Source organism: Polypterus senegalus, chromosome 2 (assembly GCF_016835505.1).
Source record: "Polypterus senegalus isolate Bchr_013 chromosome 2, ASM1683550v1, whole genome shotgun sequence".
Classification (NCBI taxonomy): domain Eukaryota; kingdom Metazoa; phylum Chordata; class Cladistia; order Polypteriformes; family Polypteridae; genus Polypterus; species Polypterus senegalus.
The window spans coordinates 288,765,624-288,784,785 of record NC_053155.1 but is presented as its reverse complement, the minus strand read 5'-3'; the positions used below and the strand labels follow the sequence as shown (position 1 = coordinate 288,784,785).

General features: G+C 36.1%; 1 protein-coding gene across 1 annotated transcript in view; it reads right to left on the bottom strand.

The window, feature by feature from the left end:
* Nucleotides 1-19,162, bottom strand: part of LOC120523980 (beta-1,3-glucosyltransferase-like) — a 452,278-nt gene that overhangs the window by 74,830 nt on the left and 358,286 nt on the right. Inside the window, exons 9-10 of the mRNA XM_039745736.1 lie at nt 14,670-14,801; nt 9,253-9,322 (exon numbers count right to left, since the gene is read on the bottom strand). Of these exons, the coding sequence (XP_039601670.1) occupies nt 9,253-9,322; nt 14,670-14,801 (202 nt within the window). The remainder of the gene's footprint in view (nt 1-9,252; nt 9,323-14,669; nt 14,802-19,162) is intronic.

Sequence of the window (19,162 nt, the reverse complement as noted above, 5' to 3'; positions counted from 1 at the left end):
GTCAGGGCAGCATGAAGGGCTGTGGCCAAAGCGTCCTCCTTGGATCTCTTTGCTTTGTAAGCAAATTGAAATGGGTTCAGGTCTGCTGGCAGGCAGGTGATGATATGACTCTCAAAGCACTTCATGATGACAGATGTGAGTGCCACTGGGCGGAAATCATTCAGACTGTTCGTGATGGATTGTTTTGGCAGCAGAACAATGATGGAGGACTTGAGGCAAGATGGGACAGTGGCCTGGGACATGGACTGGTTGAAAATCCTAGTGAAGATTCCGGCCAATTGATCCGCACAGTCTTTCAGCACCCGTCCAGCCACACCGTCAGGTTTCTGGGCATTGAGCTAGAGGATCACCTGACCTGGAGTGCAAACACCAAGAAGCTAATGAAGAAGGCGCAGTACAGACTGTATATTTTGAGAATCCTCAGAAAGAACCATCTCCCCAAAAATCTGTTCCTTGCCTTTTATCACTGTTCCATCAACAGTATGCTCACGTACGGATTGTGTGTGTGGTACGGCAGCTGCACCTCCTCAGAAAGGAAAGCGCTCCACAGGGTCATCAGGACAGTGGAGAGAACAACTGGTTGTACCCTTCCCACTCTGGAACAAATCTACACCTCCCAATTCTGCAAAAAAGAAATAGACATTTCACAGGATTCATCATATCCGGTCATTGCCTCTTCCAGCTTTTGCCATCAGGCAAGAGACACAGAGCAATGAAAACCAGGACAAACCACCTTAAAAACAGCTTTTATCCAAAAGCAATCATGGCCCTGAACTCAGAATAAAACTGCGCCATATCATTCTCCCAATGTGCAATAAAGACCTTAAGTCAGCCAGTGCAATTTGTATATATAACAAGTGTAATTTGTATATTTTATAAAGTACTTTTATTACTATTCGGTTTGTTATTATTTTCTCTCTTCTTGTCTTTTTAACTCTTATGCCTCACACTGAGTCGACTGCACCTTCAATTTCATTGTTCCTTTGTAAAAGTGACAATGACAATAAAGATCTATCTATCTATCTATCTATCTATCTATCTATCTATCTGTCTAATTCTGGGAAAAGCATCCTTAATACACATCACAATTAAATAATTCACTTATTTAGGCAGCAGTGCGTATTTAAGCATAATAATGGAGCTGCAATAAAGCACTAAACAAACTTCTCATAAATGAGTGAATTTTCTGTGCATAATAATGCCACCTACAGGCTCAATACACATCAGTAACACATATCTGTAATTTGTAACTAACTTCTTTCATAAATGTCATACTGCTAAAGATGGAGATGGAGATAACAGGCTTTAAAGACTATCTTAACTTCCTTTTCTAAGATAGAGCTGTAGAGTGGCTCAAGACATCAAGTACTCTTGAACCAGAGGCCAGTCTATTGGAAGGCTCTCTAATGAACACACCCATACCAATCCACCCCCCAATGACATGTCTTAGCGCTGCTGGAGGAACCCCATAGGAACAATGGAAGAACATGCTTATGAACAACCTACATTTTCTAGCATTTTTTCTTTCTGTTTATTTTGTAACATTGCAGTAATATTTCAGTAATACAGAAAACAATAAAAGAAACACACTTGTTTGTAAGAGTGCACTATGTGGTTGGATTTATGAATTGCTAAGATGCCTGCATGAGGCTGAAATTTTAATGGTGTGCTGAGCCCTTAATTAGACCCATGGCATTTTGGCCTAATCTGGGGTATAGTATACTGTATCATGCCTTGAAGGAAGGGCCTGAAGTTGCTTTTTTAATTATTAAGTTACTACTTCTATCTTCTGTTTTCCTTGCTATTGCTGTAGTTGTTTTAAAAATGGCAACTGAAAGAGATCTAATAAAGTGTTCAAACTATGATTCAGCATAAACATAAACAAGTCAACAACAACAGTTATGTGTAAATATGCCCCAAATTTCCCTAATGTCCCTTTTTTCAAAAGAGTGGAAGTGAAATTGATCTTGTTAATGGAAGACAGATGAAACTGAATGTCTCATAAAAACAGCTTCAAAGTTACAGTTTTATAAAAACAAGAACACCACATTTGGAAAATCTAATGGGCCATGACTGCAAAAAGTTAACAAGTTCATACTCTGACTAGGTAACATAAATAAGTATCAAAGCCTTTGTAGTTAATGTATTGTCGCTTGGGGATGTGGACATTATAATCCCAAGTTTAACTTTAAAGTACATTGTTAAATGTACTTGCTATCAGGGCCAGATTTAATATTTGTTAGTAAGGCATGGAATTTTTTGAAGTCATAATTCAGAGTATTAAAATAAAAAATAACCAAAATAAATGCATTTAAAATTGTATATTTTTAATTCTTGAGGGCTATTTGGGGATTTGCTATATACATTAATCAGTTAAATAGTAACTGAAACACAACAGTTAAGATGTTTGTCTTTACTCTTGCATAAACCTAAAAATCATCTAACACACTTATATTCAAGGTTATTCTAAGCACACACTGTCCATGAGCAGGTGACCACTAATAGAGCGTGGAGTGTATGATCACTCAATTAATTACCAGTTTTACACACACTGTCCTTGGTTTCTAGCAAAGTTATGCTTGCTAGGTCAGCTGGTGATCAGTCAGCCCCTGTTGTTACCAAGGTGAATGTGTGGCTCTTACATACATGTTCTCCTCAGTCTGAGCTCTTGGTATCTTAGCAAAGTTTGGACAAATGGTACCCCTGGTCTAACTCCTATTACAGATGGTATTCCATTTCTTCTAGTCCAACTCTGGTTACTTTTTAGGAGTAGAAGGGATCGCTACATCTTTGCTGCGGCCAGACCCTAAGCACGGGGGTCTCTGCTATACGGCAGAAGATATCGCCAGGTCAAGAAGTGAGCTGATAGAGAGACTCAGTCAGCAGAAGCTATAAAAGGGTTTTTAAAGGAAGGAATAAAGGACTTGTCGTTGGTTTCCTAGGTGCACCCAAGCCAACCTCTTGGCTGACCACTTGTGCAAAGTAGTGTCCATTAATGCTACACATCCTTGATTTATGGTCCTTTGTTCAGAACTAGGGTGTACAGCTTAGGCCTTTGAGAGACATCCATGTGTTGATGCAATGTCTGGTATCAATCGTCTTATCACATAAACTGCAGAGGCTGCATTTCAAAGGGAGGCCCAGTGAAAAGAGACTGATATTAAGATTGTCTGGGAGAGACTTGATAAGCCAGGACTTGGGTTCCAGCCTGGCAAAATGGATAATGCCAGTCTGTCCTACATTACAATGGTTACTCTTAAGGCTTGGAGGATTGTGAGACTGTGTGCTTCCAGGTTCAAAAGACAATCTGACTCTACAGTTGTAGTATAAGGTTGAGTTTAAGAGGTCATATAATAAATGTAATGTAACAGTGCAGACAAGTTGCATGAGCCAAGAGATTATTTAATTGCTGAAGAAGCAGTGTGAGCTGGCATTCCATCATTCAAAAGTGCAGCTTCAGAGATGACTGTAAAAGTGGCAGGCCAACTATAGTTGCATTATCTCCATTCTAGGGAGGCTAACAGAATCATTCTTCTAAAGATAGCAAACTACCTAAAACAGCAATGAAATGAGCAATAATCCACTGGTCATAAACCTACAATCCTAGTAAGAAAGCATGAAGACTGAATAACGCACATGCTGGGCCTCTTCTGAGGTGTTGATGGAGCTGTGATCAACAACTCAGAGTCCGAGTCCTGTTGTAGCATCACTTCAGGAATGATGGCAACCAAGAGACTGCTACCTCTGCAGCTCCACATATGAAGGTTTGTCTATACACATATAATAGACTGTGCAAAGAAGTGCAAAGTTAAACACTTCTGCTCCACTGCATAAAAGTGCAGCATTCTGTATTCCTGATGAACCACTTGACAACACAATGCTCGAAACTCCTGGTGCCATGCCCTTGTTTCCAGTTTTACAACCAAAGAGTAAAAGACGACCTCCCTGAGTTTGTGCTTCTTTGCAAGAAGTGGAAAGTGGCTGCAGAGGACAGCTTCATTTCAATTCAATTCATTTTATTTTTGTATAATATTCTTCACTGACTGTGGGCACAGAGCACTTTAAGAACTGATCAGGTAAAATGTAAATACAACGTTTACAAATTGCTTAAATAAAAGTACAGAAAAGACACCTGATCTGCTGAACAAAGAACTAAGTAATGGCTATCACAAGTTGATAGCTGAGTCAGCTGCAGTATACACTGGGCATTCCACTATTCAGCCGAGCTTCCGTGCCAGCTGCAAGTGAACCTATAAACTTTATGGAGTGGACTGGAAATATTACCACAGTCCATACAAGGCTGATGTGCAAATAAAAATACACATCAAGAGAATACTTTACGAGAGGCCTGAAACTCTCACTCTAATCTGAAAAAGTGCAGTTTACAAGACATATGTTCCCTTTCAAGGTCTTTGATTTACAATACAAAAACAAGAAACCCTTCTGAGAAACATTTTAATTTTTGTAATTTATTTTCTTTTCCCAGAATTCCAATGAGAATTAATTTATACAGCACTCACTATGAATTTACCTAACAAATAATGTACACATATAGTATTTCATCATCACTTTCCAGAACAAGGACATGAGTGACTCCCATAGAGTGAAAAATAAATCAAGACAAGACAAGAAAATAAATATAACTAATAGTTACATATAAAAGCATGTCATGTCTGTTTTTTTAATAAAAATAAATTGTTTAAAGGAGTGCACATGTTTTTGTATATAATCTATTTTTTGAATTTTAAAGTCCGACAATACGGAGTACATGTTTTTGTATATAATCTATTTTTGAATTTTAAAGTCCGACAATACAATACTACATTAATTGTTGCACACATGACAAAGCAGAGGCTAAGGCCTCCAAATATAACCACAAAGCAAACCAGGAAATTCACTGGTTAGCCCAAAAGAATCTCATTCCAATCCATCTAGTCCCACAACTACTTTTTGTCTTTTTACTTTTAAGACTGTTAAAAAGTGGCCCAAAGGGGCTTCTCAAGAGCTGCAGGATTGCATTGCGAGAGAAAAAAAAAGGATATTTTTGAACATCAGGACCTGGAAGAGTACACTACAACTGTTTTTGGCTATATTAAGTTCTGCACAGACAATTGTCACCGTGGACAAGTGCATCTGAGTTTATCCCAACCAGAAGCTCTGAATGACAATAGAAGTCAATTGCCTGCTCAGAAATAGAAGGTACCACTTTTAGGTCTGGTGATGGGGCGCAATACAGCACTGTCAGAGCCAAACTGAAAAGAGGCATAAAAAAGGCCAAGACTTCTTATAAGAGGAGGATTGAAGACTACATTTATAGTAACAACACAAAGCAGGGGTGGCAGAATGAGTTTCCTTACTTGGCCGGAAAGCCATACCATTGCATAAACAAGAAGAAAGGCAAAGAACACCCTATCTTGTATAGGAGGCTAGCAGGAGACACCATATGTGAAAGTGGGTATGGGATGGCCAGTAAAATGGAGAGGTGGGTGAAGTTAACCCACTGTAACTATTTGCTTCCATGATACACTAGTGGGCAGGATCCCAAGGTATCAGTACACATTCAAACACCCACAAGGTATGCTGGGAATTGTAGTGCCATGGAGAAGCCTTGTTGGGTTCCATGGGTGTTGCGGGGATTCATGCACCCTACTTTTGGGGACTTCCATTTGACTTGGAAGTGCTTCCTATGGGCTATGCCCAGGCACCGCAAGTACTCCTGGGCCTGATATAAAAGGAGCCACTCTGTCTTACCAGATGAGTTGGAGTTGGGTGGAAGAAGGACAAAGCTTGCCAGGGAGTAGGGGAGAAGAAGAAAGAGAAGTATTTATTATATTATATGGTTAACAAGCAGGCTGTACTTAAAGGTACCTGTACAATAAATCATTATTTGAACCCAGGATGCATGTTGTTAAGTTGTTTTTTGGTGGGCTTAGTAGCATCTCCACTGATCACACACTGATCATGCTGTTCACTTACAACCCCTGTGCAACCTGACTGAGATTGAGCCATTTTTGCAAAGAATGGGGGGAAAGGCAATGTCCAGATGTTCAAAGCTAATAGAGACCTGTGCCCACAGACCCAAGACTGTCATGGCTGCCATTTAATAAAATATTTACTTGAGGGTGGTGTTAACTTATATGATCAATTATTTCATGTTTTACATTTGTAATTAATTTAGAAGCTAGTACTGGTTTGTAGTTTACCAGAGAACGTGATTTTAAAATAATAATGCTTCCAAATTAAATGTTTCATATTGACCTTTTTTTCTGTGAAATGTTGTGAGAACCAAAATGAACCCCAACAAACAATGCTAAGGTGGATGAAGCACTTATTATACAAACATCTGCAGCAATGCTAAAATGTGCACTACAGCATCCATTAGAATGAAAAAAAGTGCACAACGGCCTTTTTGGTGCATGGACTATTGGGCTATTGGAACGCATTTTGTTTTGCAGGTACTGTAATAATAAAACGCTATTTTGATTTCAACAAATTCTTCATTGCAAACATTAGTGCTGCTGCAGTGATGTTCATACCTGTAAAAGGAACAAAGATAAAAAAGATATTTGACCCAAGAGTAGTGGTAGTAATGTAAATCATGACAAAAATACAGTATTATAAAGTAAAGTAGGTTGATTTCTTTCCTTCAACTTCAATGTACACTTGCAATAACAGATATTTTCAGACCCTGAAAAGACCAACAATAAGTAATATGTCTGTGGACGCTGACATTACGTGCTCACCATTGGTGAACCACAGTGTATAATGTTATAAAACCTCCTTCTATTAATACCATAGTATGTAATACTGAAATTACATTGAAGAAACCACCCAAAAATTAAGTTTCTAACATAATTGCATGCTGAAAGAAATCGATTTTTAGCAATCAGCAATATTTTTAGCAATATTACATAGTCTAATTTATACAAAGGCAAAAAGAAAATGTTACCAATTAATGGCACCTAGCTTTCTACTGAGATTAGATAAGAGGAAAGAAGTCTGGAGGCTTAGTTTTTTTAACTGCTGCTGTTTAGATACCTGAAAGCCTAGACTAAAATTTAAAAGAAAACTTGGCATTAATATTGAGCTCAACTTTGGCCTTTTTGGGAAGGTTAGTTTCCACTTAAGGTAGTATTTTATGCTAAAACATAGCCAAACAAATGCCTAGGTGACTACTGTAATTACAGCACCATCTAGGCATTATCTCTGAGACCTTAATTGACAGATTAAATATTATCAGATGTAGCTTTGTTATGACACAATAGCTATAACACCTTTATAAAAACATCAGAAATTTTACTTAAAACCACTTTTAAATAAAAGTTTTAGCCAATATGCAGAGACCATTAATTTAATGTCAGATTTTCCACGCTGAATTTTTGTTTAAAAAAGCCTCACAAATAAAATGAACCCCTTTCAAATCATCTATTATTTATGATCTGTCAATATATTAAGCTAAAAGCTGATCTGCTTTTTTTTCCCTCAAACTTGGCAGGCATAGGTATAATATTTATTCCAAAATATCATACTAAAATTCTTACATTGTTTGTGGTTCTAAGATTAGCTGATTGCTGAATCAAATGATAAATTGATACTGTAGCGAATTTAGAAGAAGAGAGATAATATTCTGAAATTTCAGAGTTTCGTGTTTTCATTGATTTTGTATATAGTGACAAGGTCAATTTAAGTATAATGCTATACCACACTGTATGTAAGCTGGTGAAGGAAAGATACTTTTATATCTAGCATACCTTTGTGTTTGTACAACATAAACATTACAGTAAAGAATATGATGGGTACCATAATATGACATTCTTTAGTTCATCATCAAGCCAATAATAGAAACTGTTTTCAGTATATTAGCACATCATATGACAACAGAGATGTCTCTAACAGCAGTGAGGATAGGCAGCTAGAGAAAGCACTGAAATGTGAAAGATAAAACCAATTATAACAGTTATATATGTTATAAGAGATAAGTATATTACTGTCTTACTTCATTATTGTATTATGTGACCACAACAAAAACAACATTTTCAACAAACTTTTCTCTATAAAATTATTATTAGGGATTCTCTGATCAGGTTTTATTTTAGGGCTGTTACTGATCACCAATTTTGTTACTGGACTGGCCAATTCTGACACTGATTCTGAAATTGTGATGTTTTCCTTTTTCCCTTTAAAAAATTTCTTACACTAAAAGCTCCCACATAACCAGACACATAGAATCTTTACGTTCTATTTTTGAGTGTTAACGTTGGTATTTTTATAATTAACCTATAGACCACAAGTATTACCTCATCAAGTTGTATTAACAAATTGCAATTGAAAATATGAGCTGCTGCACTTATCGCAATTTCGCTCACTGTCCAAACACAAACAGTGTCAGTCTTAATTAAGGGAGACAAAATGAAAAAGGTCTGAATTCTTCTTCAGCTTTTCTTGCTGTTTATCTAACTGCATAGGACGACTCCTCTGAATCCTTTTTCTTACTTTATTCCTCCACGTTCTTTAATGTAAAGGCTAATATTCCATTCAACTCTCTCTGACAAAGTCTGCCTTGGTGATCTCTGTTTACAGCAAAGAAAGACATGTGCTAGCTCAAATACCATAATACCTTGCATAGTTTATCTAATCTAATCTAACCTAATCTAATAAAGGAGCAGCACATCTAAATTACTAAAAAAATTATTTTTTTGTGATCAGCCAATTTGCAGATTACCGATTTAGATTGCCAGGCAATCGGTCAGAACATCATTAATTATTACATCTGAACAAATAAATATAATTTATTGATTTTGAGAAAAAAATCAAATATGTAATACCTAACAATACCATTCATCCATTTTCTCAACTCACTCGATTCATTCATGAGAAATATAATTCAGTATAAATTACAGTATTTTATTCAAACATATCTTTAGAGAAGATAAAGAGATAAACCACATAGCAATCTGTATTTTGAATTTCAAAGAAAAATAAATTGGCAGTGATAAAAGAGTAGTTTCTTGAGGAATTTATTTTGTTATTAAGGTTGTTGGTTTATTGTATTGCCTGTATTTTGACTACTGATTCTGTTTTGCCCTTTGTCTCTGGATACTGTGTTTATTTAGTGAGTCAAAGGCTGTCTGAACTCTGTTTTAAATTACTCTTAAAATAAGTCTCTTGCAACTGTAATTAAATATTTTTGCTTTTTGTATTTTGGACAAACACTTAATTGAAAGTAAATTTAAAAATAAAAAAGTCACTTACTTCGGTCCTTATGAAATTTTCTGCAAGTTTTCACTCCAAAAAATATATCATTTTTATCAACAGGTTTCACCTGCAATAACAAGCAAGTAGTTTATCTATCTTCATTACATAATATATTATCACTTAAATGTCACGTGACTTGTCAAAACATTCACATACATCCTTAATCAAATTCATCAGTCATGTGGGGCAGAAGACTTTCTTGGTATCTGAATGGAATGCTAAACAATCACAGAGCCCAGTCAGCCACATAACCACAGGAAAAATTTTAGATCACTAACCTAACAACCACATCTTTTGTACATGGGAGGAAAAATCTGAGTATATAGTAAAAGATATTCAAGTAGACAGTGACTTGGTGTGGGAAGTCCAGATCTCTGAATCCCTGAGGCAGTAGTGCTAACCACTGTGACACTAATCCTATGCAGCATTAGCTTGATGAAAATATTTGTGAATTTAATGAATGTTAATTAGATTTCCAAAATTTAAGAAAAACTCATTTGGTTTTAATTTTTATCTAAATGTAGATAGAAAAGTGAATTTGGTAAGTTTTATATTTAAATACTTGTATACACAAACATAAGGGTCTTAAATAAAAATGTACAATTCTATATAGCAGCTCACATACTGCAGAATGCTTTTGAATCTATTTTTTGATCATAAAGTTCAAAATGCATGTGTGCACTAACTGATCACAGAGGAAAGGAGAGGGAAAAAAAATCAAAATTGTGAATGACACTAATGTAGAAAATAAAGTACATGGAGACAAAGAAAGATCATGGTCAAAGTCAAATAAAGTCTTTATGAATTGGCTTGAAGGATACTGCTGGGATTAAGACAGGTCTGAAGGCCAGACTAACAAGAACCAAAAAAGATAAAGGATTAATATGCAGCATATATTTTATTTCACAGATCTGCCACATAAGGATGCAGTCTGTAAACAGTGAATTAACAATTTGTTTGTAACCTACAGTGTTAGATGCAGGAGGTCTGGAGTGCTTCTCTTTCCATCTGACAGATGTATTAAGTAACAATAAAAAAAAGATGTGTCCTTATCCTGTAAGCTTTTCCACCAAGTCATCTAAGATTTCTCACTGCCCCACCTCTAATGTTTTAGCTGAGATTCTTTATTCTTGCATATTTCTTTTTCTTCCACAAGGCCTGTCTCATTTTTTGGCTACTGACTATTGTTACTTTTAAAACTGACTCACTTCTACATATAGGCAGAATTGAATGGTTATGACCTTTGCAATGCGCCAATGCTTCTTGTGCAATCCCTTTCCTATACACCTAATAAAGATTGTTATTACAAGATTATGAAATATTTCTACTTGCATGATAATTATCCAGTACCAACATTTAAAAAGAGTAAGAGACAAAAAATCAAGAAAAATCAGGGAAAAGTTATCAATGCTCTAAAATTTGCTATAAAAAAGTAAGGAATTTCCATGGGTAAATCTTGAACTGAAAAAAATGCAAAAACTGGAAAAACAGCACATTTAATGGAGATAAAAGTCCAATTAATAGAAGACTCTGGTTGAAATGCAGGTCTTCAGGACGAGAAATAGGCAGCCCTGATTTATCATAGACAACACAGTCTTTCCTACTGAACCTACCTCCAAATAAAAAAAAAAAATAACAATAATAAAATAAATTACACTATAGCCTTAGTTTTCCAGCATTGTAGCTATAAAATATACAGTAAATCTACTCTTATAAATCATATTAATAAACATTAGGTTTCAGGAATGACATCCCTGTCCTCACCTATGATTATGAGCTGCTGATAATGACCAAAAGAATGAGACTGCAAGTACAAACAACAGAAACTGACGTAACAATGCTCTCCCTAGTTGGCTGCCCCTAGAACTGCTCTATGCATGTCACACTAAGTGGAGATCCTGTGGCAGAGACAGGGCATGCTGGAGGCTTATATCTCTTAGCTGGCTTGGAAACCCTTAGGAATTCTCCAAAAAGAACTGAATATGTAGCCAAGGATAAGTAAGTCTGGGCTTACCTGCCTGGCCTCTTGCCACTGTGACCATTACCAGAAAAAGCAGATTTGAAGATGAGATTACACAAGATAATGCTATTGTATGCCAAAGGAGGCAACAAAATAGACACTGTAAATGTTGCTGAAATCAAAATTATTGTAGACAGTGAACTGGATAAGTAAAGTTATGACTGACGAAATATGGATGGGAAAATATACCAACAAGCTAAATATATACAAAATACTTTTGGAGAGCTGGAGAGGGTGTTTATCCTTTTGGCACTGTCTGCTCACTCAGTTTTAGGCAGCTACACTAACTTCTGCTGTGGTGCGCTAAGAAGGTGTGTTTTTGATTGTTTTTACAAAGTGAATGACATACTCAATAATTTCAGCTCATACATGATTAAAACAATTAAGATACTATGATAGATGATACATATTGCACACTCCTAGGGAACAGAATGGGGATGTATGAAGAAGCTAATCTTCAATCATTGTGCATTTGACTGCTCATCTGTGATGCAACAGGTGGAGTCTCATTTTTTGTAATAGAGCTAAACATGGCACACTGTCCCATAGTTTAAAAAGACTGGGTTTGAATCCTAGCCCAGTCAATGTCTGTGAAAAGTTTCCTTATGCTCCCAAAGCCTTGTAAATCGAAACTCACCCAATTTAAGTAAGCCTATGTTCCAATCAGTGGACTGGGCCAACAACTGTGGTTGAGCCCTGCCTTTTTTTTAGATATAATAAGTTCCAGAGTTCCACAATCTTAACTGTATTAGATGTGTTCAGAAATTTGATGAATGGATAATACACAATTAATATAAATTATAAGAAGTTAAAATTTCATGGCAATACATACGTAGCCTAGAAGGAGTTGAATTTTGGCACAAATAAAGATTAATTTAATGAAGACTGCATGAGACACTATTTTAGTCTGACAGTGTTGTAATCTTCCTTGCTTTGTAAAGCGCTCTGTAATAGTATATGCTGTTCATGAAAATTTATAATACAAGGTCTTTATAACTGATAAAAGTTAACTTGGTAGCATAACATGCAAATTAACCGTAGAATTGAAAGAATTTGACCTAAATTAAATCTTATCTAAATCACTAAGGCTTATTTCATGATCTGTGTCAAAGCTAGAATGATTCAAATTACAGAATAGTAAATGTGGATAATGTTTTTTAAAGTATGACCTGGAAATGGAGTAATTAAATTTGCATAACAGTAGACTCAGCTGTATAAAAAAGAGGCATATTTTCATTTATGCTGGAAAACACCACCATGAACTCCACTGAGGCCTAAAGCGGCAGGAATTTGTCTAATTTTTACATGCTGTAGTACTCATCATCCATTATTTATGTAAAGGTTTTCCAATAACAGACTCAGTGGCTCTGGAGGAGCTCTATTTGAGTACAACTTGATAAATAGGGAGAAACTCCATGTGTAAAAAAATCATACTTGACATATGGCATGATATAACCAAAAGGTTTGGCAAGAACAGTGTAATGACTCTCACATAAATTATACAAACTAGGCCTCCAATAAAAATAACAATGATGCCCATGGTGGTCTTTTTGGCATTCAATATTTTTTTATTAATACTAATTATAAAAATAATGCTCCATTATATCATAAACTGTGCAAAAACATGAGATTACATTTTTTTCTCGCCCACCATTACAAACTACAAACGCAATATAATTTTTGGGTGGAGTATTCCTGTAACCAAGATGTAAATTGCCCATCACTTGAAGAATGCAAAACATTGCCCCAGCCCTTATCTTGTGGAACTGGCTTGATCTTTCAACATCTGCATACATTCTTCTTAAAGGTGCTTCATATTTCCTTGCACACCCCTAAGATGTGTTTGTTAGGTTAACTGGTGCAACATATGTGTGTGTGTGTGTCCATTTGTTACAGCATTGGAAATGGATTTAGTTTCCATGGTACTAATTGAATTAAGCAAAGTATGAAAATGAATAACAACTGTATTACCACCATTTAATTTGTTTGGAAAAATGTGAAGAATCTTTTTTTTCTAATATATAAACGGAAGCAAAAGAAAAGGAATGTCTGAAGCGTACAATGCCTGATGGACTAGAACATATTCATATGATAATTACTATGCATAAATGATGCTTTATTGATTAATTTAATTATGGTGAAAATGAAAACTGGATTTGAAAGGCAAAATTGTATGCTAATAATAAGAAGTACATTTGGGAGTGTGCTTTTAGTTATATCAATCCTGAATCAAAACAAGCATGGTACAATTAAGAAAACCCTAATTAAAAATTTAAAAAAGCTATGCTATTTATTAAAAGTTTATATGTGCACTGGGGTGTATATGAGTTGATATGTGTGCAGTCTTTGGTGTTGGAAAGACACAATGCAATAATTCAAAGACTAATATGACCGATTAATATTGGGATTAATAAAGTATCTATCTATCTATCTATCTATCTATCTATCTAATAGGAATAGTAATAGATCATTAACGATCATCAAGAATTTGCATACCTGTTTTCAATATCACTGCTAATGTTGTAAAATTTGTACTATAATTTTTGAAAAATCTTATTAAAAGGTATTCCTTTAGAGGACAGAATAGAAAGCACCGTTACTGCACTATGCCCCACTGCTTACCGTTTAAGGTTTCATTTCAGGCTGAGGTACTCTTTGTGTGGACCTTTTTAAGATCTCTAGTCTTTGAATCTCACAGATCCAGACTACTTTGCCTGATTTATTGACTTTAGCTTTCCCCAGCATGAGCTTTGTAAACTAATGACTTGCACCATTTTAAGGAAGAGCACCCCAATCAGAGCAGGATCATGTCTTACTGTCCCTGCTGCAGGATTAGGCTATGATTCTTGACTTGACAAATTCCTTTGACCAAAGGAAAGATAATTTTTTTTTAACTTTGGCACCTTATCATTTTGCATTATTATGACAAATAACAATAAGAAATGGTAATTTTAAATATTTTTCTGAAAATTTAGCCCAAAATGAGTGCTGCAACCCTTTTAAATCACTTAACAGTGCTAAAAAAATATTACAGGAATGATCTTTCTTACTCTCAATAACATGGTAGGGGCAGAAACCTGCAAAGACTGTTCTTAATGCTTGTTTTTTATAACTTTAATGGTGTAAGTTAAAAAAGTAGTATTAAGAAAAGTGTGATAATTAAAGGAAAATGCATGCTGGTTTATTTCTATTGAACTGCTAGCACTCCCAGCAAAAAATTCCTTTCACCTTTCAACTTCTTGCCCTGCCGAGTGAACCTATAACTGGGGGATGAATATTTTACAATTTTAATGATCAGGGACTTGAACGGCTAATTTATACAGAGTGATCAATTTTGTCCTTAACTCTACACATTTCATGTGATCAGAGTTATTCACATAGATCAAATACCTACACATGAGGATGAAAATGCAGTGTGGGATGTGGCACAGATTTCTTCATTATTAGAGCTATCAGCAACTGTGCAAAGCTCTTGTACTGGCATTAGAGCAGGTCCATTTCCATCCTCAAAGATATAAAGTGCAATCTATAATGAAAGAAAAAAAAGAAATCCTGAGCAAATACAGCATGCTGTGTAAAGTCAAAATCAGAAAATATACCTCTTAATATTCTTCTGCTTTACACTGTACAACAGATATAATCAATTAAAAACATTTTGAAAAGAATTAGGTTATATTGCTCTATTCTAGAAGAGTGCAGTGTAAAATAAATCTTGGGTAATGAGACTGATCTTATTTACAAAATAAAATTTGATTGTAACTTGAGTGCATATTCATTCCTATGCATATTTCGGCATTCATCAGTATAAAAATATTAAAATTTCAAATACTTTCAATATAATCTACTGTTACATAATTCCCTTTCATTTAGCAACTCAGAATACTATACATTTGTAAGTTTAACAACAAAATATAAAACACTTGAACACAGAATAAAACACAAAAATCGCATGCAGAACTCAAATATCCTGCAATATGTCAATATAAAAATATATAAACAAACATTTAGTTTCTCAGATGATGGAAGCACCACATCTTCTACAAAAAATCATATCATGGTCAATGTCTCTTAGATCACACGTAATGTACTTTCTAGCAATTTTTCAAAACAACTGCTGACCAAGTCTGCATGTAATAAATACTGAGTTTCAGCTAAATGACTATATATTTATGGGAGCAGGCTATTAACCTATAATAATACCTCATAATGTGGCCACTGCGTATATGCATATTGTATACACTGATCAGCTACAACAATAAAATCACCCGCCTAATATCGTGTAGGCTCCCCTCAGGCCACCAAAACAGCTCTGACCCAAGACCTGTAAAGGTGTTCCGTAACGTGAACAGCAGATCATTTAAGTCCCATAAGTTGTGAGGTGGGGCCTCTATTGATCAGATTTCTTTTTCTAGCACACCCAACAGATGCATGACTAGAATGAGATCTGAGGAAGTTGGAGGCCAAGTCAACACCTTGAACTCTTCGACATGTCCCTCAAATCATTCCTGACAATTTTTGAAATGTACCAGGGCACCTTATCCTGCTGAAAAAAGGCCACTGCCATAAGGGAATACTGTTGTCAAGTGGTGTATGAAGTCTGCAACAATCTTTAGGTAGGTAGTGCACGTCAAAGTAACATCAACATTAATACCGAGACCCAAGGTTTCCCAGCAGAACCTTGCTCACAGCATGACACTGCATCCACAGGCTTTTCTTCCCACAGTGCATCCTGTTGCCATCTGTTCTCCAGGTAAAAGACACACATGCAACTGGCTATCAAACATGATCAAAAAGAAAACATGATTCATCAGACCAGGCCACCTTCTTTCATCACTCCATGGGCCAGTTCTGATGCTCACATACCCATGGCGGAGGACAGGGGTCAGCATGGGACAGGTCTGTGGCTATACATACACAGCAAGCTGCAATGAACTCTGTGCTCTGAAACCTTTCTCTCATGGCAAACATTAAGTTTTTTCAAGGGATTAGACTAGACAGGCTAGCATTTACTCCCCATGTGCATCAAAGAGCCACTGTTGCCCATGATCCTGTTGCTGGTTTGGTGGTTGCCCTTCCTTGGACCACTTTTGATAGGTACTAACTACTGCATACAAGACTCTACAACACTCTACAAGACATGCCATTCTGAAGATGCTCTGACCCAGTCATCTAGCCATCTCAATTTAGTCCTTGTCAAAGTTGCTGAGATCCTTATGCTTGCCTGTCACTTGATACCCAACATACCCCTCCCCTGAGAGGTGCCACTGTAACGAGATAATCAATGTTATTCAGTTCACTTGTTGATGCTTTTAATGTTGTGGCTGATTGTTGCACCTAAGTTTATATAAGAATTTATATACTCACATATACGCAAACATACTGTATATATTTGTAGACCACTTTATACAAGGGAGTTTGGGTTGGGGGGATTCAAACTACTCAAAAGTAGACCATATAATCTATGAATCTCATGAAATCAATGGAACTCACTGTGACACTGGTAATACCAATTCCAGTTAAAGCCTCATTATAAGCATTACAGTATGAAATATACAGGGAAGGCCAGTTCAAAAACTCTGGTTGATTCATCGTTCCAAGCTCTGCTGGAACATAGGCTGCCACAAACATAGACCCTATGTACTTTACTTCTGCCAACAAATGTGGTACAATAGTTTCTGACAGAAAAATATATCAAAAATACTTGCTTAACGCAGTATCCTAAATAGAGAGTCTTTTCTGCCCTTTCTTATATAATTTCTCTATGTTACAAGACCAGTCCAACCTGTCACCGATGTGGATCCCCAAATATTTGTAACAGTGAACCACTTTCATACCAACTACCTGAATAGTTTGCGGATGTGGTGGGTCTTTGGTGCAACTAAAGTCAATAAGCAGTTGGTTTTATTGATGTTAAGTTGCAGATAATCCTTTCTGCACCAAGAAACAAACTTCTCCACTTGACCTCTACTCTCTGTCATCCCTCTTTATCCCTCTTTGTTTTCAGTAGACTAGATTACTGTAACGCACTCCTCTCAGGACTACCCAAAAAAGACATAAATCATTTGCAACGAGTGCAGAATGCAGCTGCTAGAATCTTAACTGGGAAAAGAAAATCCGAACACATTTCTCCAGTTTTGATGTCACTACACTGGTTGCCTGTGTCATTCAGGATTGACTTTAAAATACTGCTTATGGTTTATAAAGCCTTAAATAATCTCGCTCCATCTTATATATCGGAATGCCTGACACGTTAAATTCCAAATCGTAACCTTAGATCTTCAAATGAGTGTCTCCTTATAATTCCAAAAGCTAAACTTAAAAGAAGTGGTGAGGCGGCCTTCTGCTGCTATGCACCTAAAATCTGGAATAGCCTGCCGATAGGAATTCGCCAGGCAAATACAGTGGAGCAATTTAAAACACTGCTGAAAACACATTACTTTAACATGGCCTTTTTATAACTTCACTTTAACATAATCCTGATACTCTGTATGTTCAATTCTTCATAATAACTATTCATGGTGGCTCTAAAATCCGTACTGACCTCTACTCTCTCTTCTGTTTCTTTTTCCGGTTTCTTTGTGGTGGCGGCCTGCGCCACCACCACCTACTCAAAGCATCATGATGCTCCAACAATGATGGACTGAAAGCCAGAAGTCTACGTGACCATCATCATCAGGTCCTTCCATGAAAATATGATGATTTATGTTAGGTAGAATGCCCAGAGGGGACTGGGCGGTCTCTTGGTCTGGAACCCCTACAGATTTTATTTTTTTCTCCAGCTTTTGGAGTTTTTTGTTTTTTCTGTCCACCCTGGCCATGGACCTTACTCTTATTCTATGTTAATTAATGTTGACTTATGTTTATTTTTTATTGTGTCTTCTATTTTTCTATTCATTTTGTAAAGCACTTTGAGCTACATTTTTTTGTATGAATATGTGCTATATAAATAAATGTTGATTGATTGATGCAACCCCTAAGTACAGAATCCTCTGAGAATTTCTGCAAGTGACATGACCTGGAGTTATATTTCTAGTCTGAGATGTACAGAGTGAAGATAAAAGGTGACAGGACTGCTCCTTGAGTCTCACAAACTGCAGTCTACCAGACAAATTGCCCATTATCCAGAACACCATAAGCTCTTTTTATTCACTTACAGTTTCACATCAATTTAGCTTTATGCGTTACTCCAAAGAAAATTCAGTATATGAAATATTCTTAAAGAATCAGTTTTTATTAAAGACCTATGTATTATTCTTTGACCAACTTCATCTGCTCACAGTACTGAAATGTCATCTTGTACAATAAAGTGTTAACTTTGTTTTCACAGACTGTACCAGCCAGCTATATTTCTTTAAACAGATAGTTTTCATGTAGCCATACAACTAACTATAATACTGTATTATCGTGATATTCCCCTCTACTTACCCTTCACCTAGGGGTAAGTGTACTCATCAGATTCATTACTGGGTTGATCTACTGTTGAACCTTAAGATTAACACATGCATACATAGCTATACACATAGACACAAAAACTCAACAGTGCCCTATGAATGACAAACATACAGCTGCTTAATCACTAGAACTTTAAACCACACAAGTTCCCTTGGAATAACAAAACTTGTCACTCTCTTAGCACTTAATGAGACTTACATACACACAGACCCTAACCACAACAATGCCCCATGAATGACACACACACAGCTGGTTAACCTCTAGCAATTTAAACACAAGTGCCTTAGAAATAACACAGCCTGTCACTCTCAGCACTTCAAGAGACTTACTTATTATTGGCACGAACAAATTACAATGTTTTAATAATATCTCAGACCAATATATTACTTTTGGTCTACAAGAATACATTTAACACTAGAATTACCAGAGTTTACG